Source organism: Microcaecilia unicolor, chromosome 2, assembly GCF_901765095.1.
Source record: "Microcaecilia unicolor chromosome 2, aMicUni1.1, whole genome shotgun sequence".
Taxonomy (NCBI): Eukaryota; Metazoa; Chordata; class Amphibia; order Gymnophiona; family Siphonopidae; genus Microcaecilia; species Microcaecilia unicolor.
Window position 1 is genome coordinate 107,826,803 of NC_044032.1, and position 27,408 is coordinate 107,854,210.

Genomic DNA, 27,408 nt, shown 5'->3' on the forward strand with positions numbered 1-27,408 from the left:
GGCACTTAGAGGTTTCCTAGTCAACATTTACTTCTACAAATGCGAACTAAGCACAATTTAGAAACAGTTAGCAGTCCTTCCTGACTACATGTTGAGGTTCATGGTAAGAGAAACTTGCTTGTCTCTTTCCCCACTTCCCTGCATTGTCTTTCTGTTCTCTCCATCCATCTACCATGGCCCTGTGATCTCTCTCTCTCTCCCCCCCCCCCCCCCCCCCCCCACCTTCTTTGCTCCATCTTCTTTCCTGCTCCTGGTCCAAGATTTCTCTAAATTCTTACACTGAAATCTAATTATACTCCTTCTTCCCAATCAGCTTTCTTTCTAGTTATTTCTCAGCCCTATGATCTCTCTCCAAATTTCCCATCATCTTCCTAATTTTGTAATCTAGTGCTTCTTTTTTTAATTTGTTTGTTTGGCTTGCCCTGGCCCTTTATTCCTTGTGGGCTGAAGCCTCTTACAAGAAATTTAAGATACTGTTGAAAACTTTTATGTTTACTAAGGTTTTGGGGGACTCAGGGTAGGGATCCTTTGGGATATAATGTACCTGGCACAAAATATAACTGTTTTGCTGCTTGTCATGGAGCTTTCCTGTCATCTAGTGAACTTTCTTCTCAGTTATTATAGTTCTTTTCCTTTTATGTTTTATTTTATGACTCTGTAATCCACCTTAATCTGTTGAAGATTTGGAGGTACATCAAAGCTTAATATACGATAAATGATAACAATAATTTCTCTTTTCTGCTTTCTATATTCATCACAACCTCAGACCTTCTCTGCTTATTCCTTTTCCCAGTTGTCATGTTCTCTCTTCTCTGCTCTCTCCTAGCCTCATGATTTCCTATGTGCAGGGCCGTGCCAACACAGTAAGTGGGGTAAGCATGGCAGGGGGGCGCCACCCTCTGGGGGGCGATGCCGCACCATGCTCACCTCGCTCGCCCTCCCGCTCCCATTGTTCAACTGCCCGCCCTCTTCTCCCCCCCCCAACATCCCTTTTCTTTGTTTTTCTTTTTAAATTTACCTCCATGGCGGTCCAGCAGTGCAGCGTCAGTGAAGGAGGCGGCGCTCCCGACGTCTCTAGCCTTCCCTTCGCTGTGTTCTGCCTTCTTCTGACGTCAAAGAAATGACGTCAGAAGAAGGCGGAACACAGTGAAGGGAAGGCTAGAGACGTCAGGAGCGCCACCTCCTTCACTGGCGCTGCGCTGCTGGACCGCCACAGAGGTAAATTTAAAAAGACAAAAAAGAAAAGGGATGTTGGGGGGAGAGAAGAGGGCGGGCAGTTGAACAATGGGAGTGGGAGAGCAGGGAGAGAGGAGCATGGATGCGAAGGGGGGGGGGAGAAGAGGGCGGGCCAGGCCAACTGGGACATGGGACTGGGAGGACAGGGGAGAGAGGAGCATGGATGCGAGGGGGGGTCATGGAAGGCAGAGAGGGGAATTGCTGGATAGGGATTAATGGAGGGTGACAGAGGAGCATGGATGGGAGGGGCAGGGCTCAGGGAGAGAAGGGAATTCCTGGATAGGGATGAATGGAGGGGACAGATGGGCATGGATGGATATGGATTGCAGGGCAGGGCTCAGGGAGAGAGGGGAATTGCTGGATAGGGATGAATGGAGGGGCAGGTGACAGAGGAGCATGGATGGGCATGGATTGGGAGGGCAGGACTCAGGGAGAGAGGGGAATTGCTGGATAGGGATGAATGGAGGGGGCAGGGGACAGATGGGCATGGATGGATATGGATTGCAGGGCAGGGCTCAGGGAGAGAGGGGAATTGCTGGATAGGGATGAATGGAGGGGACAGATGGGCATGGATGGATATGGATTGCAGGGCAGGGCTCAGGGAGAGAGGGGAATTGCTGGATAGGGATGAATGGAGGGGGCAGGTGACAGAGGAGCATGGATGGGCATGGATTGGGAGGGCAGGACTCAGGGAGAGAGGGGAATTGCTGGATAGGGATGAATGGAGGGGGCAGGGGACAGAGGGGCATGGATGGATATGGATTGCAGGGCAGGGCTCAGGGAGAGAGGGGAATTGCTGGATAGGGATGAATGGAGGGGGCAGGGAACAGAGGAGCATGGATAGGCATGGATGGGAGAGCAGGGCTCAGGGAGGGAGGAGAAATTGCTGGACATAGAGGGGAAGGAAGAGAGATGAAGGAGATGCAATGAGGGAAAAGGAAGAGAGGAGAAAAACTGCACATGGATGAAGAAAATAGGCAGAAGCTGAGGACCAGAAATGAAGAAGAAAGGAGGAAAGGAAAGAAATAAATGGAAAGGAAGCCCTGGAAACGGAGTTAAGAGGACAGATAGCAGCAGAATCAGATACTGGGCCAGCATGATCAGAAAAAGAAAGTTACCAGACAACAAAGGTAGAAAAAAAATCATTTTATTTTAATTTTAGTGTTTGGAATATGTCCACTTTGAGAATTTACATCTGCTATCTTATTTTGCAATGTATAGCAATTTGTTTCTAAGAATATTGCTGACAATTCCTGTCAGTGTGGCAAGTGGTGAGCGATCATTTTCACGGGGGGGGGGGGGGGGGGGCGCCGCCGCCGCCAACTGATAGTCTGCAGGGGGCGCCAGAGACCCTAGGCACGGCCCTGCCTATGTGTGTATAAAACAGGAGACAAATTTTTTAACTCCCTTTTGTATTTTGTCCTTATTGGTATAGAAAATTATTTATAAAATCAATGACAACAATCAGATCAATCAAGTATCAAGCTAGGTTAGAAATTAAGTAGTCCATCTCAGGCAGCTATAAGACAAAGACTTTGTTTATACCCAACATATCGTATATTTTACAATTTTATATTCTCCTCCCCTCTCAAAATCTTCCCTTCTCTAACCCCGCCCCCCCCAAGACTCTCAGACATCAAAACCAATAGTAAAGCACAGTGGCGTAGCGGGGGGGGGGGGGGCTGCCACCCGGGGCGGGGCGGTTCGCCATTGCACCCCCCCCCCCCAGGGTGCAGCGCAATGACACCCCCTTCCCCCCCTCTCAGCTCCTGCACCCTACCTTTAAAAAGAATATCGGAATCCCAGGCGAGGCGCAGCGCCTGCCCTGCATGTAAAAGAAATGTGGACCGTCGGGCCTTCTCTCGCTCTGTCTGTCCCGCCCTTGCGGAAATAAGAAGTTGCGGTCAGCGGAGGGCGGGACAGATAGAGCGAGGGAAGGCCCGACGGTCCACATTTCTTTTACGTGCAGGACAGGCGCGAGGCGCTGCGCCGCGCCTCACTTGGGATTCTGATATTCTTTTTAAAGGTAGGATGTGGGAGCTGGTCGGGGGGGGCGGTGTCCATGCGCCGAGGGGGGGAGCTGGCAGGGAGCACCCCCCCCCCGAGCTGACACCCGGGGCGGACCGCCCCTCCTGCCCCCCCCCCTTGCTACGTCACTGGTAAAGCACCAGTTTTGCTCCTTATTGGCCCACTGATCAATATAGTAATTCACACCTCAACCTGTCTCACAAAACCTAGAATTCAATAAAAGACTTTTTGCTTTCTGTGTGTTCCCAAACTGGTGTCCATATTTCCATATTTGTTTAAAACTTCCCGAGTGATGTGGCATACCTTATAAGGCATCTATTTTTTAAATATTTTAGCTCGTTATTTGTTTGTTTTTTAACCTTTATAAATTGCTTAGATTTTTTAATTGGTGTATATATATATATATATACATATATATACACACACAATTGAGATATCTATATAAATAATTCTCTCCTCTAACATTCTGAAGCTCATTCTGTGGCAGGGAAACACTGAAGCCCTGCACTGTTGGTAGGCTAGGCTGTCAGCACCACTCACTCTCACTCATGCACCACTCACTCTCACTCATAGACCTGCCCTCAGTCACGCCCCATCCACACATAATTCACAACCCCAACGTTCTAATGAAGCCGTAAGCTGCAAAGTCTGCAACTTCCGTGGTGGTGTAGATTGGAATTTTTCCCCATGAGTGTCTGCCCCGCCCTCGCGTCAAAATGTCATGACATCGAGGGTGGAGCAATGACACTCAACGAATAGCATCGCTCACCCGCCCCGCCCTCGCGTCTAAACGTCATGACATCGAGGGCGGGTAATGATTAAAGAAAATACAAAAGGAGTTAGTTGCCTCCACAATGCCGCCGCAAGCCCCACTACAAACATTGAAAGCGCAAGGTACGGACCACACGTCATCGTGTTCTTCTGTCTGAAAGGATCTGGGCCGCATGCTGTGAACTTCACTTTCCCGTTTCTACCACTTAAACTGTGTTGCGGGTTGCACAGCAACGATGCGGAACAACTGTTTCCTAAATGGTAGGGAAGCCGTGTGGGGAAAGGGGTTTTCTCTTGCTCTCTTTCTTCTTCCTGCCTTTCACTCCGACTCCCGCACTATGAGCGTGACTACACTGCGAGTGGTGGTCATACTTTCCTAAGCTACCACATCAGGTGACTTTCTGTGTTTAGTAATGGGGAAAATCTGACGTGTATCACAATATTTTTTTCATGCTGACGGCAGGTCTTATTACATCTCTCTGAAGCTGCTTCAGGGGTCCCCCCCCCCACACACACAGACACCTGGTGATAGTGCTGCAGGAACAGGCAGTAACTGGAGGGAGGGAGGGCGGGGGAGGGAAAACACTGCAACTGGGATGCAAAACACTACAACTGGGAGGTGGAAATGGGAGGGAGGGAGGGAGGGGGGTTGAGGACCCTAGAACTGGGAGAGAGGGAGGGGGTGCGAAAACCCTAGAACTGGGAGGGAGGGAGGGCGTTGAACAACACTGTAACCAGTAGGAGACGGAGGGAGGGACAACCGTTCTAGTTTGGCCAGCAGGTGGTGCATATTTATGTTTAAAGTTGTTACTGAGAAGTGACTGTTCCCTATTTAGTTAATACAGATAAGAGGTAACCTGCAGTGACGTGGCCAGCTAATTTTAAAACTTGTTGTTCTGGGCTCTGATTGGTCCAGGAGCTCAAATTCATCTCGGAAATACTGGATTTTTCTCCAGTCTTAGTTTGGGAGAACAGAGAGAATGATACGGTCTGTGCCAGAGCCGGTGGTTGGGAGGAGGGGCTGGTGGTTGGGAGGCGGGGATAGTGCTGGGCAGACTTATACGGTCTGTGCCCTGAAGAGCACAGGTACAAATCAAAGTAGGGTATACACAAAAAGCAGCAAATATGAGTTATCTTGTTGGGCAGACTGGATGGACAGTGCAGGTCTTTTTCTGCCGTCATCTACTATGTATATCTCTTTGCTGAGGCCCTGTGAACAGCTATATTTGATAACTTGTGAGTAGCTATTTATTTATTTATTTGTTACATTTGTAGCCCTCATTTTCCCACCTATTTGCAGGCTCAATGTGGCTTACATAGTACCGGAGATGCGTTTGCAGACTCTGGTGTAAACAAATACAGAGTGATGTTGAGATAAGATAAAGTTCATGTGGTACAGCCACCTAAGGTCATCATACAGTGGAAGAATTGTGTTATGTCCATTCCGTATATGTCCTGATCTCCCCATGTACTATTTAGATAGTAAACACATTTTTAGTTAGTTTTATAATTGATCTATATTCCAGTTACCTGTTATTGTTTTGTTGTTCATTGTTCTAATTTTTCGTGACAGGGTGCTAGTGTAGAGCACAAGCAGCAAGTGCAGGCAGACCTGAGTTGTGTTGGGGATAGACCCTCTAAGTGGCCGTGGAGTAACCCCAGGTAGGTTTCATGACAACATTATGTTCCTTTTTCACAAAAATAAAACAATCATCCTGCCTGAGTGCAGGTGGTATGGATAGGTGAGGCTGGGGATATGACTGGTATAGATTGGCTGTGGGTAGGAGGGAGAGGGAGGAGAAGTAAACTGGTGCAGATGAGTAGGAGTTGAAGAAGAAGAGAGACTGGTAGGACATTCATTGCTTCGCTAGCCCTTGTTTTAGTCACAAGTCCTTCCAGCAGGGCCGTGCCGATGCGGTAAGCGGGGTAAGCGCCGCAGGGGGGCGCCCACCTCTGGAGGGCGCCGCCGCGGTGCTTACTCTCGCCCCGCGCCGCCGAGGCCTTTAAATCTTTTACCTGGTCGCAGCAGCGTCAGTGAAAGCGCTGCCGACGTCTCCCTTCCCTTGCACTCATTGGTTCCCTCAGTGTCCCGCCTTCTAGAAGAAGGCGGACACTGAGGGAACCAAGAGCGCGAAGGGAGATGTCGGCAGCGCTCCGCTTTCACTGACGCTGCTGCGACCGGAAGTAAAAGATTTAAAGGCCCCAGGGTGCGAAGGAAAGAGCAGAGGCATAGGCGCCCCGTATAAGAGGCTTGGGGAGGCTAAGCCTCCCCAGCCCAACCATGACCTTTAAAACCGGCTCCGGTCCCCACCTGGCAGTGTTGACGGCGTCCCCTGTGCCTTTGAGCAGCTTACCGGCACACGCAGCACTTCTCTTGTTTCTCCTCTTCGTTGCCGTCGCGTCGTCCCACCCCCCCCACCCCCCCTTCACGCGATTTGCGAACCGCGCTGCCGCTTAGCACTGCTTAAAAAAAAAATTTACACGTCAGCAGGAACAGGCTGCTTCAGCCAATCCAGGAGCCTTCCTTCAGCCCTTGGGCGGAACACGCTGAAGGAAGGCCCCTGGGATTGGCTGAAGCAGCCTGTTCCTGCTGATGTGTAATTTTTTTTTTAAGCAGTGCTAAGCGGTTCGCGAATCGCGTGAAGGGAGAGGACAATTTGCTGGAAATGGAGGGGAAGGAGAGAGAGGAGGATTGCTGGTTATGGATGGAGGAGGGAAGGGCAGAGAGGGACAAGGATGGACATGGGGGCCCACGGAGAGGACAATTTGCTGGAAATGGAGGGGAGGGGGAGAGAGGAGGATTGCTGGCTATGGATGGAGGAGGGAAGGGCAGAGGGGGACAAGGATGGACATGGGGGCCCACGGAGAGGACAATTTGCTGGAAATGGAGGGGAGGGGAGAGAGGAGGATTGCTGGCTATGGATGGAGGAGGGAAGGGCAGAGGGGGACAAGGATGGACATGGGGGCCCAGGGAGAGGACAATTTGCTGGAAATGGAGGGGAGGGGAGAGAGGAGGATTGCTGGCTATGGATGGAGGAGGGAAGGGCAGAGAGGGACAAGGATGGACATGGGGGCCCACGGAGAGGACAATTTGCTGGAAATGGAGGGGAGGGGAGAGAGGAGGATTGCTGGCTATGGATGGAGGAGGGAAGGGCAGAGGGGGACAAGGATGGACATGGGGGCCCAGGGAGAGGACAATTTGCTGGAAATGGAGGGGAGGGGAGAGAGGAGGATTGCTGGCTATGGATGGAGGAGGGAAGGGCAGAGAGGGACAATGATGGACATGGGGGCCCACGGAGAGGACAATTTGCTGGAAATGGAGGGGAGGGGAGAGAGGAGGATTGCTGGCTATGGATGGAGGAGGGAAGGGCAGAGGGGGGCAAGGATGGACATGGGGGCCCAGGGAGAGGACAATTTGCTGGAAATGGAGGGGAGGGGAGAGAGGAGGATTGCTGGCTATGGATGGAGGGAAGGGCAGAGGGGGACAAGGATGGACATGGGGGCCCAGGGAGAGGACAATTTGCTGGAAATGGAGGGGAGGGGAGAGAGGAGGATTGCTGGCTATGGATGGAGGAGGGAAGGGCAGAGAGGGACAAGGATGGACATGGGGGCCCAAGGAGAGGACAAATTGCTGAAAATGGAGGGGAGGGGAGGAGGATTGCTGGCTATGGATGGAGGAGGGAAGGGCAGAGAGGGACAAGGATGGACATGGGGGCCCAGGGAGAGGACAATTTGCTGGAAATGGAGGGGAGGGGAGAGAGGAGGATTGCTGGCTATGGATGGAGGAGGGAAGGGCAGAGGGGGACAAGGATGGACATGGGGGGCCCAGGGAGAGGACAATTTGCTGGAAATGGAGGGGAGGGGAGAGAGGAGGATTGCTGGCTATGGATGGAGGAGGGAAGGGCAGAGAGGGACAAGGATGGACATGGGGCCCACGGAGAGGACAATTTGCTGGAAATGGAGGGAGGGGAGAGAGGAGGATTGCTGGCTATGGATGGAGGAGGGAAGGGCAGAGGGGGACAAGGATGGACATGGGGGGCCCAGGGAGAGGACAATTTGCTGGAAATGGAGGGGAGGGGAGAGAGGAGGATTGCTGGCTATGGATGGAGGAGGGAAGGGCAGAGGGGGACAAGGATGGACATGGGGGGCCCAGGGACAGGGACAATTTGCTGGAAATGGAGGGGAGGGGAGAGAGGAGGATTGCTGGCTATGGATGGAGGAGGGAGGGCAGAGAGGGACAAGGATGGACATGGGGGCCCAAGGAGAGGACAAATTGCTGAAAATGGAGGGGAGGGGAGGAGGATTGCTGGCTATGGATGGAGGAGGGAAGGGCAGAGAGGGACAAGGATGGACATGGGGGCCCAGGGATGAGGACAATTTGCTGGAAATGGAGGGGAGGGGAGAGAGGAGGATTGCTGGCTATGGATGGAGGAGGGAAGGGCAGAGAGGGACAAGGATGGACATGGGGGCCCAAGGAGAGGACAAATTGCTGGAATGGAGGGGAGGGGGAGGAGGATTGCTGGCTATGGATGGAGGAGGGAAGGGCAGAGAGGGACAGGATGGACATGGGGGCCCAAGGAGAGGACAAATTGCTGGAAATGGAGGGGAGGGGAGGAGGATTGCTGGCTATGGATGGAGGAGGGAAGGGCAGAGAGGGACAAGGATGGACATGGGGCCCAGGGAGAGGACAATTTGCTGGAAATGGAGGGGAGGGGAGAGAGAGGAGGATTGCTGGCTATGGATGGAGGAGGGAAGAGCAGAGGGGGACAAGGATGGACATGGGGGCCCAGGGAGAGGACAATTTGCTGGAAATGGAGGGGAGAGGAGAGAGGAGGATTGCTGGCTATGGATGGAGGAGGGAAGGGCAGAGAGGGACAAGGATGGACATGGATGGGAGGACAGGACCCAGGGAGAGAGAAGAAATTGCTGGAAATGGATCTAGAGCAAGAAATGAAGAAGAAAGGAGGAAAGTAAAGAAATAAATGGAAAGGAAGCCCTGGAAATGGAGTTAAGAGGACAGATAGCAGCAGACTCAGATACTGGGCCAGCATGATCGGAAAAAGAAAGTCACCAGACAACAAAGGTAGAAAAAAATCATTTTATTTTCATTTTAGCGTTTGGAATATGTCTACTTTGAGAATTTACATCTGCTATCTTATTTTGCAATGTATAGCAATTTGTTTCTAAGAATATTGCTGACAATTCCTGTCAGTGTAGCAAGTGGTGAGCGATCATTTTCACCGGGGGGGGGGGGGGGGGGGGCGCCAACTGATAGTCTGCAGGGGGCGCCAGAGACCCTAGGCACGGCCCTGCCTTCCAGTGTGTGTACTACCTTCTGTGCATCTAAATATGGCCTGGCCAGTTGTGTCCACGACCCTGTCATACTTTATTTTCCTTTTTACAGACATAGTGAGGTGTCCTGAGTTCAGTACCCACTTTTATTTAGAAAAGTTGGCTCCTACGCGGTTACATCACAGTTTGATTTGGTTGACCCCGTTGTAGATATTATTATAAGCTTCTCACTTTCCTCTGATGTTTTATCTTGTGAATTGAAAAAAGCCGTCATTTGCTCAATTTTAAAAAGGACTAGTTTTGAATCCTATGGATTGTTTCAGTTATCATCCTGCTTCTAAATCACCTACTTTAGTTAAAGTTATTGAAAATACGTAGTGTCTCAAGTGTTAGATTATTACTTTCATTGTATTTTATTATTTCACATAGCACCATTCCCAAGAAGCTTCATGGTGTTATACAATACAGAGATTTATACAAAACAATAAACAACAACATAACAAAAAGTTATTCACAATATATGACGAACAGAGGACAAGTATATGCATAGGACAACAATCAGTATACAAAGATAGTTGCCACAATGGCCATTCATAAACTGCAGAGATAAAATAGTTATTACCAGTAAAGAAGACCAAGTTAAAAAGAGGAAAGTGCTACTACTGATGAGTAAGAAAACAACTTAAAGAACCAAGTCAAGAGAGACCCTTAAATTTTTTATTAGAGGGTTCTGACTGAAGGTCAATTGGCATCTAATTCAACAAAAAGGGGGCAACACAGCAAAATGCTGTAAAGTGAGACATGTCTAAACATATAATAGAGAATAGAAGTACTGCAAATAAATGAGCAGTAGAGCAATGATGCACTCAACCTGACATGTAGGACACAGGCATTGTAAAGAGGTAGAAAGGATGTCCAGTATAGAATGTTCAATGGGCTATTTTATATTAAAGCCAACTAATTACTGGAAGCCAGTGCTGAACAGAAAGGAACGGTGTAATGTCATCATATTTTGCTTGCTCCTCTTGGAGGGGTCTTTTTGATATGAAGTCTAAGTTTAACTTTGGATGTTTTGCTAAAAATGTCCAAAATTCAAGTGGGGAATATAGCCATTTTCAAAACAGAAAAACATCTCTTTTTTTCCGAAAATGGCTATTTTCTAGATGTTTTTCTGGTCTGTGCATTTATCTTTTTGGTCTATTTAAAAAAAAAAAAAAAAGTCCAAATGAAAAAATGCACAAAATTAAGCCATTGAGATGTAGGAGGAGCCAGCATTTTTAGCAGACTGGCACACAGACATCCTAGGAGGGCAACGGGGGCACTGTTGTGGACTTCAAATAAATGCTCCCAGGTACACATCTCACCGCTGCTTCCTTATCTTGTATTCTGAGCCCCCCAAAACCCACAGAAAACCCACCACCCATAAACTGTACACCACTAGAGTCACCCTTATGGGTGAAGGGGGCACCTATAGGTGGGTACAGTGGGTTTCTGGTGAGTTTTGGAAGGCTCACAGTTTCCACCACAAATGTAACAGTTGGGGGAGGTATGGACCTGGGTCCACTTGTCTGCAGTGTACTGCACGCACCACTAGACTACTCCAGGGACCTGCATGCTGCTCTAATGAACCCAAGTATAACATCTGAGGCTGGAATAGAGGCTGGTAATGTTTTTAATAGCATTTTTGGGGATGGGAGGGGGGTCAATGACCACTGGTGGAGTAAGGGGAGGTCATCCCTGATTCCCTCCAGTGGTCATTTAAGGCACCTATTTGTGCCCTACTTGTTTTAAAAACAGGTCTAACTCAAAATATCTTAGTTTTAGTCCTGGTTCGTTTTGTTTTGTTCCATTATGGCTGAAAAATGTCCAAGTGTTATGAACGCCCAGATCCTGCCCTTAACACACCCCTGACATGCTCCCTTGTGATTTGAACACACTTCTGATGGACTTCAAAGAAAAAGTCTAACAATTGGTTTCAAAATACTAATTTGGATGTTTTTTGTGAGAAGCTCCATTGGTTTTAGAAGCGGCTATGTTGCACAATATAGCCAGTTAGCAGCTAGCCGCTAACCGTGGATATTCAGCAAGAGATGATAGGTTATCGGCTGCTGAATATCCATGGTTATGTGCTAAAAATGCTATTTAACTGGCCAGGAGCCATTTCTGACTGGTTAAATAATTTTGAATATCAGGCCTATAGTGTCCACCCATATTAGCTTTGGGCCCACCCAACATGTCAGGTCTGGCTACGCCACTGGTGGGTTGATGGTCCGGAATAGCGATCCAAGGGTTAGGAGGTCAGATTCTCTCACCAGTTCTGGGATCCACTCAGTTCTTCAGTCCAGGAACCACACGGCACTCCAAAGGTTTAATAACGAAATTTAACTTTTATTTGCAAACCGCTGCAACAAGCAAACCTTTAACTTTAACCTCCTTTCCAGTACAGTCACTCAATAAACTCCAAAGCAACCTTAACTTCCAACTTCTGTTATTCCCAGTGCGAACACCTTTGCCACTATCCTTCTCAGGTGTATCTACAGGGGAATTCTCATTCAGGGCTACTACATATATACCGTTTTCCTGTCCATACCCGTCCTGTAGAGAGATATCACCAAAGGCTGTACTCCTCTTCTTAACACTGATTCACTTTTGTGGCTCAGACATCCCTCAATCTGACTGTCCTCCAGCGGTGACCCCATCTTTGGTCCACCCTGGTTCTGGGACGAGCTCTCCCTGGCTCCGGTCCCCTGCTCCAGGTGGGCCTTCTTCTACCCACACGCAGGACACTGACTCATAGGAGCCGACTGTGTGGGTGCTGTGGGTGCTTCAGCACCCCCAGTATTAAGAAAATTCCTTGTATGTGTCCAGGGAGGGGTTAATTCCACTGGGCTTAGCACTCCCAATAATTTTGAAAAGTTGGCTCCTATGCTGACTCCCAGTTGCCACTTACTGGAGTCGCAACCTGCCCCTCACAGCCAGTGGATTTCTCCAATTTTCAGGACTCCCCTTTCTCTCCTCCTGGTAAATGGCAGGGGATGTTCAGGTAACTCCAGACCTGCAGGCAACCAAAGACCCCCCCCCCCCCCCCCTAAAGGGCATGACTTTAGCTTTATATCCTTCCAATGTTCTCCCCCCTTGTCACTCTTCAGTACCAGGGCACTATTTCTCTGCATTCTATTTCAAACTACTCCCCATGGGCTGGGCTTCCTCCCACCCAGGGACATCCTACCACTCCAGCCCTCTGGCAGGGACCTCCCTCCCCCCAGAGCTCTGGAAAAATCTATCATGGGGTATTACACAAGGCTAGAGGATTGAATATTTCACAAGCATTTAGTATTAAATGTTGCAAAATTCAAGATCATCTGGGTAAGTTGGTCAACATTACTCCCCGAGCTGGAGAGGATTAAGATTGATGATTGTGAGGTCTTAGTACAAAATAAAGTATCTCAGGGTGTTACTAGATTCTGAGTTGTCTTTTAAACCCTATATCAAGGAAATAGTTTGAAGCTGTTTTTATAAAGTATGACTGCTTAAAAGAGACTGATATTATGTTTCCTTTGCTTATTTTTTGATCAATGTTGCAGTTCTTGATTTTTGGCCAACTGGACTATTGTGATGCCCTCCTGTGTGGTTTACCAGTGAATTCCTTGAAGGCATTGTACTTCGTCCAAATACAGCGCCAAGACTTGTTACTTGCTGAGAGCTGACATAGCACATCACTCTGGTTTTAGAACAATTACACTGGCTTCCTGAGGCATTCAGGATTGTTTTGCAAATTTACTGAACAGTTTTTCTGGTTTTACAATATAATACACCTTTTTATTTAGTTAATGTTTTGGTACCATCAGTTTCAATGGCTAGACTTACATTTAAACTGTCTTTTCAGCCAGGCCTCCTTCTTTGTGGAATGCCCTTCTTCTTTCTTTGAAGACTGAACTGAACTATTTTACGTTTTGGATAAAATTGAAAAATTAGCTATTTACCCAAGCTTATGATGCATCTGGCTGTTTTTAAAAAGTTTATGGCCTTACTGTTTTCCTGTCTTGCACTATATATTTTGCATGTTTTGATTTTGTTCCTTTCTCATGCTTATGATATGTTTGCCTAATTTTAAGATCTTTTTTTCAAACATTTTTAATTGAATAATTTGCACATAACAAATTAATGACACCTCAGAACCATTTTCATGGTTCCCCCACTACCCTACCTCCTTCCCTTCCCTGAAGAAAAGTCAAAATCCCCTCAGACTTGGTGGATTCTCAAGCGTGGGCGAATCAAGTCTGCAGTCAATTAATTTTAAGATCTTTATGACCTTATTGTTTTACCGTTGTTGTATTATGCTAATATTAATATTTTTAGATCAAGCAGAATATAAATTTTAAATAAATTAATAAATAAAGCTTTCATAACATTCCAGATTGCTCTCATCTCCAGGAAAGTTATCTGATGAATGGATGTACCTGCCATGAATACCATTTGGGATGGAGAAATTTGGAAGGGGATGCTATTTGCCAAATTGGATGGAAAGCATCTACCAGGTCAGAGTCTCAGAGTGGGTGGTGACATAGATTGTATCGCAGAGCCTCTGAATGGTCTGAGTCCACAAGCTTGTCTCATTTTGAGATGTACCAAGGGAGTTCCATGCATTGTCCAGGTCACATGCACATCATCTTCAACACGTACCTTGCTAAAGCCTGCTGACTTTAATGAACTTCCTATACTACAGTAGTGATCCTTTCCTGTGGAAGAAAGGTCTTTGCCTGAGTCATGTCTAGCAGAGTTCCTACGAATTCCATTTGAGTTCTAGCACCTGGATGGTAGTGCACACTGACTCTTGAGTCAATTGCCAAGACAGGGAAACATATGCACTTCTAGGCTGCTTAGATAAATTCAGCTGCTTTTATAAGCACTGACTGTCACCAGCTAACTTAGATTTGGATACTAAGTGCCGGGTCATATCCAACATGTGCTAACCACCAGCACTTATTTGGGTCCAGGATGAGTATTGGCCAAGACCCACATAAAGGGATCTTTCCTCCTGCCTAGTTAAATCCTTTTGAATATTGACCCCAATGCATGGAATTATCTGAATACCTGAGGAGCTGTTATGAGGCCAAAAGGCAGGGCGTGATACTGGAAGCAGTGTTGCTCTAATACTGAGATGTATCTCAGATAAGGATGAGCCAGTTGATATTGTGTATCTGGATTTTCAAAAGGCATTTGATAAAGTACCTCATGAAACACTCCAGAAGAAATTGGAAAGTCATGGGATAGGAGGCAGTGCTCTATTGTGGATTAAAAACTGATTAAAAGATAGAAAACAGAGAGTAGGGTTAAATTATTAGTATTCTCAATGGAGAAGGGTAGATAGTGGGGTTCCCAGGGGTCTGTGTTTTTTAACATATTTATAAATGATCTAGATATGGGAATAACTAGTGAGGTAATTAAATTTGCAGACAAAACAAAGTTATTCTAAGTTGGTATATCACAAGAGGATTGTGACAAATTGCAAGATGACCTTACGAGACTGGGAGACTGGGCATACAAAAGGCAGATGATGTTTAATATGAGCAACTGCAAAATAATGCATGTGGGAAAGAGGAACCCAAACTACAGCTATGTGATACAAGGTTCTGCATTAGGAGTCACTGTCCAGGAAAAGGATCTAGAAGTCATTGTTGACGATACTTTGAAACCCTCTGATCAGTATGCTGTGTTAGCAAGAAAGCAAATAGAATGTTAGGTATTATTAGGAATGAAAAATAAAAACGAGAATATTATAATGCCTTTGTATCACTCCATTGTGTGACCGCACCTTGAATACTGTGTGCAATTCTGGTCACCGCATCTCAAAAAAGATGTGGAGGGGCATTTTCGAAAGAAACATCCAAGTTAACGGCAAAATCCATGGGCGGGGACACCCGTATTTTCAAAACAAGATGGACGTCCATCTTTCGTTTCAAAAATACCATCAGGGATGTCCAAATCCTTAAATTGGGACGTCCCTAGACATGGACGTTTTGACTTTCGGCGATTTTCAAACCAAAGACGTCCATGTAAAAAACGACCAAATGCAAGCCATTTGGTCATGGGAGGAGCCAGCACTTGTAGTGCACTGGTCCCCTGATATGCCAGGACACCAACCGGGCACCTTAGGGGCACTGCAGTGGACTTCATAAATTGCTCCCAGGTATATAGCTCCCTTACCTTGTGTGCTGAGCCCCCCAACCCCCCTCCAAACCCACTACCCCAACTGTACACCACTACCATAGCCCTTGTGGGTGAAGGGAGGCACCTAGATGTGGGTACAGTGGGTTTCTGGTGGGTTTTGGATGGCTCGCTGTTTCCTCCACAAATGTAACAGGTAGGGGGGTATGGGCCTGGGTCTGCTTATCTGACGTGCACTGCAGTACTCACTAAAACTGCTCCATGGACCTGCATGCGCTATCGTGGACCTGAGTATGACATCTGAGGCTGGCATAGAGGCTGGCACAACATATTTTGAAAGATGTTTTTTGAGGGTGGGAGGGGGTTAGTGACCACTGGGGGAGTAATGGGAGGTCATCCCCGATTCTCTCTGGTGGTCATCTGGTCATTTCGGGCACCTTTTTGTGCCTTAGTCGTAAGAAAAACAGGTCCAGGTGAAAACATCCAAGTGTTCATCAGGGACGTCCTTGCTTTTTTTCGATTATGGGTCAAGGATGTCCAAGTGTTAGACATGCCCAAGTCCCGCCTTCGCTACACCTCCGACATGCCCCCTTGAACTTCGGCCATCCTTGCGACGGAGTGCAGTTGGAGACATCCTAATTGGGTTAGATTATACTGATTTGCATGTCCCTGGGAGAAGGATGTCCATCTTCTGATTTATGTCGAAAGATGGACGTTCTTCTCTTTCAAAAATGAGCCCAATAGTGGAATTAGAAAAGGTACAGAGAAGGATGACAAAAATAATAAAGGGGATGGGACAATTTCCCTATGTGGAATGGCTGAAACAGCTAGGGCTCTTCAGCCTGGAGAAAAGATGGCTGAGGGGACATATGATAGAGGTATATAAATAATGAATGGGGTGGAATGGGTAGACATGAATCCAAAAATACTAGGACTAGGAGGCACACAATGAAGCTACAAAGTAGTAAATTTAAAATGAATTGGAGAAAATATTTCTTCACTCAACGTGTAATTAAACTCTGGAATTTGTTGCCAGAGAATGTAGTAAAAGCAGTTAGCTTAACAGGGTTTTAAAAAGGTTTGAATAGCTTCCTAAAAGAAAAGTCCATAAGCCAATATTAAAATGGACTGGGGACAATCCACTGCTTATTTCTAGGATAAGCAGCTTAAATTGTATTGTACTGTTTTGGGATCTTGCCAGGTACTTGTGACCTGGATTGGCCACTGTTGGAAACAGGATAGTGGGCTTGATAGACCTTTGGTCTGTTCCAGTATGGCAACACTTATGTACTTATGTACTCTGTGTGGGTGTAAGCATCTTCCAAGTTCAGAAGACATAATCAGTCTTCTTTTTTGGAGATATGGAAACCATTTCAAACTTTTGTAGAATTAGATATATATTCAGAGCCCTTAGGTGCAGAGTTGGTTGGGATGTTTGGCCCCGCTGATCTCTGGTGAGACTTCATATTGAATATTGCATACAGTTCTGGAGACCACACTTTTGATAAGATATAAACAGGATGGAGTTGGTCCAGAGTGTGGCTACTAAAATCGTCAGTGGTCTTCATCATAAAGCGTATGGGTATAGATTTAAGGATCTCAATATGTATACTTTGGAAGAAAGGCAGGAGAAAGGAGATATGATAGAGATATTTAAATACATCCATGGCATAAATGAACAGGAGGTGAGTCTCTTTCAATTAAAAGGAAGCTCTGGAATGAGGGAGTATAGGGTGAAGGTGAAAGGGGACAGACTCAGAAGTAATCTGGGGAAATACTTCTTCATGGAAAGAGTGGTGAATTTGTGGAATAGCCTCCTGGTGGAGGTGGTGGAGATGAAAGCTGAATCTGAATTCAAAAAATCTTTGGACAAGTGCATAGGATCCCTAAAGGAGAGGAAGGAATAGTATGCCGAAACTCGTGGCGGTCAGATGGAATATAACGTGAGGTCCTCAAGAACCCCTTCAGGAGAGCTTATTTGTTATAGGTGTCAGGAACCCGGTCACATTGCAAGGAATTGCCAGAGCGAAAGGAATAGTGGTCCCTATTCTGGATATAAGGATAAGACAGAGAGTCCGAGTACCAGTGCTAATTTTGTCAGGTACAGTAGTAGTTCTCAGGGTGAATCTTCAGGTTCTTGTCAGGGAGAAGACCGTAAAATAACAGTTCATCTACAAAAACCTGTGGATAATGAAGCGTGCAAGGAAGAAAAACTGTATAGCAAGAGGGCTATTGGAACTAGTCCCTATTGAAAGTGAAAATCAATGGTGTAGAAACCTTATGCACAGTGGATACAGGGTCAAGTGTATCCACAATTTTGGCGAGCTTCTTTTATAATTTTGCAAACACTGACTGTCTTCAAGATGCCAGCCAACTGACACTAGTTGCCATAAATGGTACCGACCTTCCGGTGCTGGGCTATATATAGATGCTGATGTACAGTGTCTGGGTCAACTGGTGCCCAAAAGATGCATATTTGTAGTGAAAGACAATTTTTGCAATGGTCGAGTAGAGAGTCAGTCCAATCAAGGAATTGTGGGCATGAATGTCCTGCAGTATTTAGAGGGTTTGTTCAAAGATCTTGCCTGTTTTACGCTGGAACCTGGGAAGATTTCAGGAATTTTGTCAAAAATATCACAGAAACAAGTGCCTAAAACCAAGCAGTCAGATGGATTGGTAAAGATACAAGGGAGTAACATAGTAACATAGTAGATGACGGCAGAACAAGACCCGCACGGTCCATCCAGTCTGCCCAACAAGATAAACTCATGTGTATACCTTACCTTGATTTGTACCTGTTTTTTTCAGGGCACAGACCGTATAAGTCTGGCCAGCACTATCCCCTCCTCCCAACCACCAGCCCCGCCTCCCACCACCGGATCTGGCACAAACCGTATAAGTTTGCCCACCACTATCTTCGCCTCCCCACCACCAACCCCTCTTCCCCCCACCGGCTCCACCACCCAATTTCGGTAAAGCTTCTGAGGATCCATTCCTTCTGCACAGGATTCCTTTATGTATATCCCACGCATGTTTGAATTCCGTTACCGTTTTCTTCTCCAGCACCTCCCGCGGGAGGGCATTCTAAGCATCCACCACTCTCTCTGTGAAAAAATACTTCCTGACATTTTTCTTGAGCCTGCCCCCCTTCAATCTCATTTCATGTCCTCTCGTTCTACTGCCTTCCCATCTCCGGAAAAGATTTGTTTGCGGATTAATACCTTTCAAATATTTGAACGTCTGTATCATATCACCCCTGTTCCTCCTTTCCTCCAGGGTATACATGTTCAGGTCAGCAAGTCTCTCCTCATACATCTTGAAACACAAATCTCATATCATTCTCGTAGCTTTTCTTTGCACCGCTTCCATTTTTTTTACATCCTTAGCAAGGTATGGCCTCCAAATCTGAACATAATACTCCAGGTGGGGCCTCACCAACGACTTGTACAGGGGCATCAACACTTCCTTTCCTCTGCTGGTCACACCTCTCTCTATACAGCCTAGCAACCTTCTCGCTACGGCCACAGCCTTGTCACACTGTTTCGTCGCCTTCAGATCCTCGGATACTATCACCCCAAGATCCCTCTCCCCCTCGGTACATATCAGACTCTCACCGCCTAACACATACATCTCTCGTGGGTTTCTACTCCCTAGGTGCATCACTTTGCATTTCCTCGCATTGAATTTTAATTGCCAAACCTTAGACTCACTGTTCACTAATGCATCAATACATCCACTTCCGAACTCTCATCCCCCGTAGTCTCACCTCACTCATACCTTTACTCACAGAAATATGTATACCATACATAATGCCCTTTTAACCTCCCACTGTCTCCTTCCAGTGTTTCAAGGTTTGGTTCCAGTGTTTATATTCCTTAACAACACTTTGATTGCCTTGTATAACTCTTCAAAATGTAATCCATAACCAAGTTGTAACAAATTGTATTTCCATCATTCGTATCGTATTGTAAGCCACACTGAGCCCGCAAAAAGGTGGGAAAATGTGGGATACAAATGCAATAAATAAATAAATAAATAAATAGACCATTCTTCTAGTTTCCGCAGATCTTTTTTCATGTTTTCCACTCCCTCCCGGGTATCCACTCTGTTACAAATCTTAGTATCATCTGCAAATAGGCAAACTTTACCTTCTAACCCTTCGGCAATGTCACTCACAAATATATTGAACAGAATCGGCCCCAGCACCGATCCCTGAGGCACTCCACTACTCACCTTTCCCTCCTCCGAGTGAACTCCATTTACCACCACCCTCTGTCGTCTGTCCGTCAACCAGTTCCTAATCCAGTTCACCACTTCGGGACCTATCTTCAGCCCATCAACTTTATTTAAGAGCCTCCTGTGGGGAATCGTGTCAAAAGCTTTGCTAAAATCTAAGTAGATTACGTCTATAGCAAGTCCCAATGTGTCAGCTAACTGCTGTATCAAGGATGATTGTGAGCCAAATCATTCCAGCTATGTCGAGAAAAACCTCTGGAGCTTTATTGGTGTCAGCCTCCAGGAAAATTAACTTGCCGAATAAGATCATGGTGGTTAATGCCCTGGTTACGCAGAAGCGGGGAGAAAAAACAAACAAACTGGAGAGTGAAGAAGTGGTGATGGCAGTTGTGCTGGAAATGAGCAAGAAGGACATGCTACCTTCTGGAAGCCACGAGAAGGAGGAAAAGCCGACCAGTAGTCCAGATACTGGGTATGGAGAGAAAGAGATGCATAAAATGCTGTGTAATTCTGAGTCGATGGAAATAGCGAAACCTGCTGCACCATCTGAGCAAGGTCCTTCTAACTTCATTGGCATGACCAAAGAAGTTGATGAGAACAAAGCAAACAAGACCCCTGAAGGTTCCTAGGGTGATATGGACTGGCTGCAGCAGTATGATCTGGAATGTGAGAGGGAGGAACAGGACCGGCAGCAGGCACTGGCACAGAGTCTCTGGGAACTTGAGGCGCAAGAACTGAAAGAAGATGATGAGCTAAAGAACTAAGTTTTTGAGACTTTAACTGCTCACTTCTAGATGGGAAAGGTTCTGATGAAGATCCTGGGAAAGAGGATGTTTTAGATATGGAGTACACAGAGGCTGAGGTTGAAGAGCTGAAAAAGAATGCTGTGACAGGAGATCTTACCCATTCCGATCGCCTGGTCAATGTGGTCAGACAGGGTCCAGCGGTTGAATCGTCCCTAATCAAAGAGAAATTTAGCCGGACTCTACACCAGATTGTACGTACCTTCCCCAAACACAGAACTAAATCAAATATCCAATAGCTCGACACATCATGCTACGGGTTTGACTGGAAACCTGGGAGATTGGATGAATCTAGAGTATTTAGATGGCATGGATGGGCAGACTGGATAGGCCATATGGTCTTTAACTGCCTTCATTTTTTTCTGTTTCTATGAGATCTCTGCCGTAATTGGGAAGAGGATGGAATCAAAGCAAAGAGAAGATGGAATCAATGCAAAACTTAAATAACCTTAGCATTTTAAACAGAACATAGATGGATCAGCAGGTACAACTCTTGCTGCCATGTTGGGCGCACTAGTTGGCCATACAGGTCTTTATCAGTCATCATTTACTATGGTACTATGGGATGGAAGAAGATATCTATGCCTTTTTATTTTTGAGACTGTAACTCTTATGACCTGTGGGAGTTCAAATTTCGTGGCTTCCCTCTAATAGTCTAAGTCAATTTATCATATTTCAGTGTTTACCTATAGGTTCTAACCCATTCATCTAATCTCAGTGCATCCTTTGATTTCCATTTACTTGCTATCACCATCTTGGCTGTTAAAAGAATAATAGATTTCCTCTACACTGCACTCTGATATCGCCTAGAAGATGAGGAGGCCGGGTTGGAACTGGGTCAGGAGAGGGACATAAGGCTATTTTATTAGAGAAACAGCCTCCTTAAACTTAATTACAAGGAGTCTCTCTCTCTCTCTCTCTCTCTAGCACAGAATGTCAGCTAGCTTTTCTTGCACATCATACCTCAAATCTGATGCTCAGAGCCAATGAAGTCTACTGTTGCCTACACCATAGCAGAATCAGAATTTGGACCATGTGTTTTCCACACTTCTTCCCTCTGCCCACTAATGAACAAAGTTGCACAGCCTTCTCTTCAGGGTGAGTATCTGCAAACTCCTCCATCTCGTGCACGATGTTTTGCATGTATATTCCCATGAACAGCTGCTAAGAAACTGTGGAAAGTTAACATAGCATTCTGAAAGATCTTTCTCCCAAAAGGCTCCAATGTTGGAGTTTCTCTCCTCAGGAGGAACCAAAGAATGTGATTTGGAGTTTTTGGTCCACTTGAGAACTGATTCATCCTCCAAGGAATGATGAGGAAGTTTCTGCTTCTTGAAACTGGGAACCTTCTGAACTCTGTACATAAAGTCAGCCTTCTTATTGATAACCTGATTGGGGTGGGGGAGGTCTCCCACATTCTCCTCTACGCATCCTTGAGGATTCTGTGAATGGGCACTATTACAGCTTCTTTGATTAGATCATGGAACAGGAGGATATCCAGCGTTTCTGCACTGGATTCTTCATCCATCTCTAACTCAAATGGAATGACTGCCACCATTTCTTTAATAAAGTCAATAAAGAAGACTTCTTCAGGTGCATATTTTCTCCTTTCCTATGATAGAGATAGATCTGATAGTAAACCAGTCAAATCCTCCTCTTCACATAATCTACCTTGCGTATAGTCAGTGTCCCAGGAGTACTTAGTCTCAGACTCCATAAAATACTTCAGAGAATACATCTGGGTCTCAGCCTGTCTTGATCTCTGTACATTGATATGAGTAAGACTCAAATGAGAGTATCAGGATACCAATGATCTCTGACATTTCAGTGAAGCGTTCTCTCTCAATGCACTGGAGATGGATATCAGTGCTGCAGATATAAAATCCGAGATCCTTCTAGACTTCAGTGCCAGTGTCTCTCCACCAGAAAGTGTACAGGTTTTGAGAACTGACCCTGAGACATCAACATCGAAAAAAAAAAGTTTTTTTCAAAGAAAAAGAATTTAAAGAATCTGCACTTGAAGTTATGTTTTTCTAAAAACTGGATCAATGATTATATTTACAGAAGGTAGTTCTGTTATAGAGCACATTTGAGGAACTGTACACCTCTGTTATGATGATCCCACCATCTAAATAATTTTATTTTAATTATTATATATTTCTATTTCTGATATGTTTATTTGAAGCCTTTATAAAATAGGCACAGAATAGGTGTTTCTGTTATAAAATTTCTTTAAGTGCCTTCTAATAAAATTAACCCCTGTATGGGATAACTAAGAAATGATCAAGATGCTTTCATAACTAGTAAAAATCTGTATGAGATGTACATAAGAATAGACACTCAAAAGCAACTACCTGTCCAGATGAGAGAGAAAAAAAAAAAGGAAGTTGTGCACAAGGAGCTGAATGAGCCTACAATTTGCCATTTTAATGCATCTGATGCAAGGTAAAATAGAAGGGAGAAAGATTAATATGCACAAATAGTAAGATTTGCCTTCTAATTCTGATGTTCAAATGATTTTCTTCCTTACATTTCCCAATTTCCTTCATCAGGAAAGTGCCTATAAAAAGGCAAGTATCAAATGTCAATCTCAGAAGAGACCTAAGCAGCCTGATCCTCCGCATGCCAAGAGTTAATCTACAGCTTGCACAGTTATATGAAGCTAAAACCAAAGAATACTGCTCTGTTGTTGTAATAAAATGGTACTCTTCAAATGAATTGTATCTCAAATGAAATCAGTGGGAAATGCTTTCAATTAATCACAAAAAGAAATCTGAAGTGCAAAACACATTATGACACAGCCACGATTCCCCCAGTAACTCTTACCTCCAGCACAAGTGGCAGAACATTCTGACCAGGGCAAGTGATTCCATGCAAAACCAACGTCATTGTCTCCACTGCCTGTACGCATGATGGGAACATTAAATTTATACCTAATCCCCATATTTTGTTCTTGCAGCAAAACCTGTGGTGAAAAACAACTGGTTACATAACTGATAACAACTTGCAGAATAACCCTGAGATCTTTATACAGATATTGTCTTATGAAGTTTAAACAATGTCATAAAACAAACTATGGGGTCCTTTTCTTATGATGCGGTAAAAAGTGGCTTTAGCACGCCCTTACGTGAGTTTTCCCCGCATGCTAGGGCCATACTCAGTGCAGCCGTAAAAATTTCATTTTTCTATTTCTTGTATTAATGGCCGTACGCTGTGGGGTCTTTTACTAAACCGCGGCAGCATTTTTAGCTGAGGGTAGAAATCACCTGGTGGTGAACGCTGAGATGTTCATGGGCACCTCGGCATTTACCGCCAGCCGATTTCTACAGCGAGTTATAAACGCTTCTGTGGCTTAGTAAAAGACCCCCTAAGGTTGCCATTAGCGTGTGGCCATTATAAAAAAAAGTTAGTGTGGGAGCACTTACCGCCACCCATTTTGTAGTTGGTAAAGGTTCATGCTCTATTTCTGTGCTAATCAATTATCATGTGGTAACGTAGCAATCCTAATGGATTAGCACAGGAATGCCCATTTGCTGCCCCCTCAAAAAAACTTTTTAAGAACACCGTTAGCACATGCTCATTTGGCACTTATCGCAGGATGCCTCAGCATGTCCCATGGTTCAGCATTTTAGCTGCATTAAGCGCATGTTAGCACCTAATGCAGCTTAATAAAAAAGCCCCCATAACAGTTCTTGCAGGTGCTTGCAAACAAAATTTCTGTTTTTAGTCTTAAACAATTTTTATCGGTGACCAGGAACAGATAACAAATGAAACAGTACAAGGAACAATAATAGTGTTACCCAGTATATTGTCCCTTTTTTCCGGCCCACCGCCTGGCAAGTTTTGAAACAAATTAAAAGTAACACTCAGGGGAAGAGGTTTGAGGAAGTGAAGAAGGAAAAGAGGAGATGCCAATCCGGGGGTGTGGCGGTGGCAGATAGAAAGGAAGGGAAAGATGCCAGAGTGCCTCATTATAGGACTGCCCCTGTCAGCGGGAGATTTTCCTGCTTTGGTGGGAGTGCGGGAGATGATATGCCAAAGCGGGAGTCTCCTGCTTAATGCGGGAGACTTGGCAGGTCTGGAGTGACAAGAAGGGGAAGAGATGGCGGACTGCAGGGGGGGGGCCTGGAGCTGTGGGGCCCAGGGCAACTGCCCTGTTTGCTCCCCCCTAATGCCAGCCCTGCCCAACAGTAAACCTCTACCTCACCCCATATTAACAAGGCAGAACTTTGTTCCTTAGTCGTCATCCCCCCCATGACTGACATGGCGCAGTAAGTTCATTAAGTATAAAGAAAATTAACCTTCCACAATTTTATAAAATGTGCACCTGTTTTTATGTGGTATGTGCACAGGCATTCTCGGGGGCGTAATATAGGTAGAATGGAGGTGGAGTTGTGATATACATGCATATTTTTCAGAGAATGCGTAAAGTTGTGTGTTTGCATTTGTGTGCTATCAGGGCTGGATCTGGAAACCTATTTTATAATAGAGGTTTAAAATCAGTGTCTATTTTGATTTCTCATCTAGGGGTTCTGTTATGAAATCAAAGCCCATAGTGATTTCCAAACAAGATATGAATTTCTCAGGCCCTTAATGGGATGCATCCTCTGATCAAACTAAGGGCTTTTAAAGAGGAAAGCAGAGGGCCAGTTCTGAATCTAAGCGTATAGGCTGCTGGGTTCTATAACATTGAAAAAGATTACCTTATAGAATACTCAAGCTTGCAAAGAAGTCTTTCATGTGCTTGAAAATTACTCAGGAAAGGGAGAAAAGTAAAAGGGGAAGGCTGCAGTGTTATGCCAGCTTCTGAAAAAAATTATGAAGATGTGGGCCATCATAACTGCCCTTTTGATACAGAAGCCCACAGGTGTTTATTCTATTTATTAGTTCTACGGAAGTCTAGGGCTCCAGTCCCATTCTGAATCTTAAAAAGTTGCGCAGGTGTAAGGGGCTTAAACAATTTTGAATGGAATCCCTCTGTTCTTTGATTCTAATTTCCTGTACTCTAGTGTTCCTACACATTGTGATTTTTAATTATTGTCAGAAGGATCTGAAATTTGTCTTAGGTGAACAGCCCTTTTAATAATAGGGCTCTTACATTTACCCTTACTTCAGCTCTCAAAGTGGTCGCCAAAGTCTTTTTAGACCTGAATGATATAATCATCAGGAAACAGATGTGCACAATGAGATGATTCTTTTCTTTCAAGTGCACAGATGGACAAACAGTTAGAAAAAAGGTTTTCTGCTTTCACAGGATTCATCACTCTGAAGAACAGGAGTCTGTTCTAGTTGAGGAATAGCCTCCTTCATACTCCAGAGCCTAATACCTATCCATATTACAATTCTCCTAGTTGTCTTCCCTTTTGACAATTGCATCTTAGTCCTTCATTGTCTTTACAATATGACAGAATTTGCTGAAATCTGCAAATGTGCCTCCTTCCCAAGCCTCTTCCATGCCCATGGAAATGTGACACATTTTGCAGATGACACCAAATTCCATCATACTGTAAAGACAAAGAAAGGCTAAGATAGTTTAGGCAGAAAACTAGGCATTAGGCGATACCTTTGGAGCATAATAGATGGATGCAATAGTAAGTTATACAGGGCAATATTTGCAAATAGAAAAGGTGGTGGATGTGTGGTACAGCCTCTTGGTGGAAGTGATGGAGATAAGGACTACAGTGGTGGAAATAAGTATTTGATCCCTTGCTGATTTTGTAAGTTTGCCCACTGACAAAGACATGAGCAGCCCATAATTGAAGGGTAGGTTATTGGTAACAGTGAGAGATAGCACATCACAAATTAAATCCGGAAAATCACATTGTGGAAAGTATATGAATTTATTTGCATTCTGCAGAGGGAAATAAGTATTTAATCCCTCTGGCAAACAAGACCTAATACTTGGTGGCAAAACCCTTGTTGGCAAGCACAGCGGTCAGACGTCTTCTGTAGTTGATGATGAGGTTTGCACACATGTCAGGAGGAATTTTGGTCCACTCCTCTTTGCAGATCATCTCTAAATCATTAAGAGTTCTGGGCTGTCGCTTGGCAACTCGCAGCTTCAGCTCCCTCCATAAGTTTTCAATGGGATTAAGGTCTGGTGACTGGCTAGGCCATTCCATGACCCTAATGTGCTTCTTCCTGAGCCACTCCTTTGTTGCCTTGGCTGAATGTTTTGGGTCATTGTCGTGCTGGAAGACCCAGCCACGACCCATTTTTAAGGCCCTGGCGGAGGGAAGGAGGTTGTCACTCAGAATTGTACGGTACATGGCCCCATCCATTCTCCCATTGATGCGGTGAAGTAGTCCTGTGCCCTTAGCAGAGAAACACCCCCAAAACATAACATTTCCACCTCCATGCTTGACAGTGGGGACGGTGTTCTTTGGGTCATAGGCAGCATTTCTCTTCCTCCAAACACGGCGAGTTGAGTTCATGCCAAAGAGCTCAATTTTTGTCTCATCTGACCACAGCACCTTCTCCCAATCACTCTCGGCATCATCCAGGTGTTCACTGGCAAACTTCAGACGGGCCGTCACATGTGCCTTCCGGAGCAGGGGGACCTTGCGGGCACTGCAGGATTGCAATCCGTTATGTCGTAATGTGTTACCAATGGTTTTCGTGGTGACAGTGGTCCCAGCTGCCTTGAGATCATTGACAAGTTCCCCCCTTGTAGTTGTAGGCTGATTTCTAACCTTCCTCATGATCAAGGATACCCCACGAGGTGAGATTTTGCGTGGAGCCCCAGATCTTTGTCGATTGACAGTCATTTTGTACTTCTTCCATTTTCTTACTATGGCACCAACAGTTGTCTCCTTCTCGCCCAGCGTCTTACTGATGGTTTTGTAGCCCATTCCAGCCTTATGCAGGTGTATGA

At 45.5% G+C, this 27,408-nt stretch overlaps 1 protein-coding gene across 1 annotated transcript in view; it reads right to left on the minus strand.

Annotated features, from left to right (window-relative positions):
* ADAMTS6 (ADAM metallopeptidase with thrombospondin type 1 motif 6) overlaps positions 1-27,408 on the minus strand; it is a 648,820-nt gene that overhangs the window by 90,833 nt on the left and 530,579 nt on the right. The window contains exon 20 of the mRNA XM_030193183.1: positions 23,361-23,499. Within this exon, the coding sequence (XP_030049043.1) occupies positions 23,361-23,499 (139 nt within the window). The remainder of the gene's footprint in view (positions 1-23,360; positions 23,500-27,408) is intronic.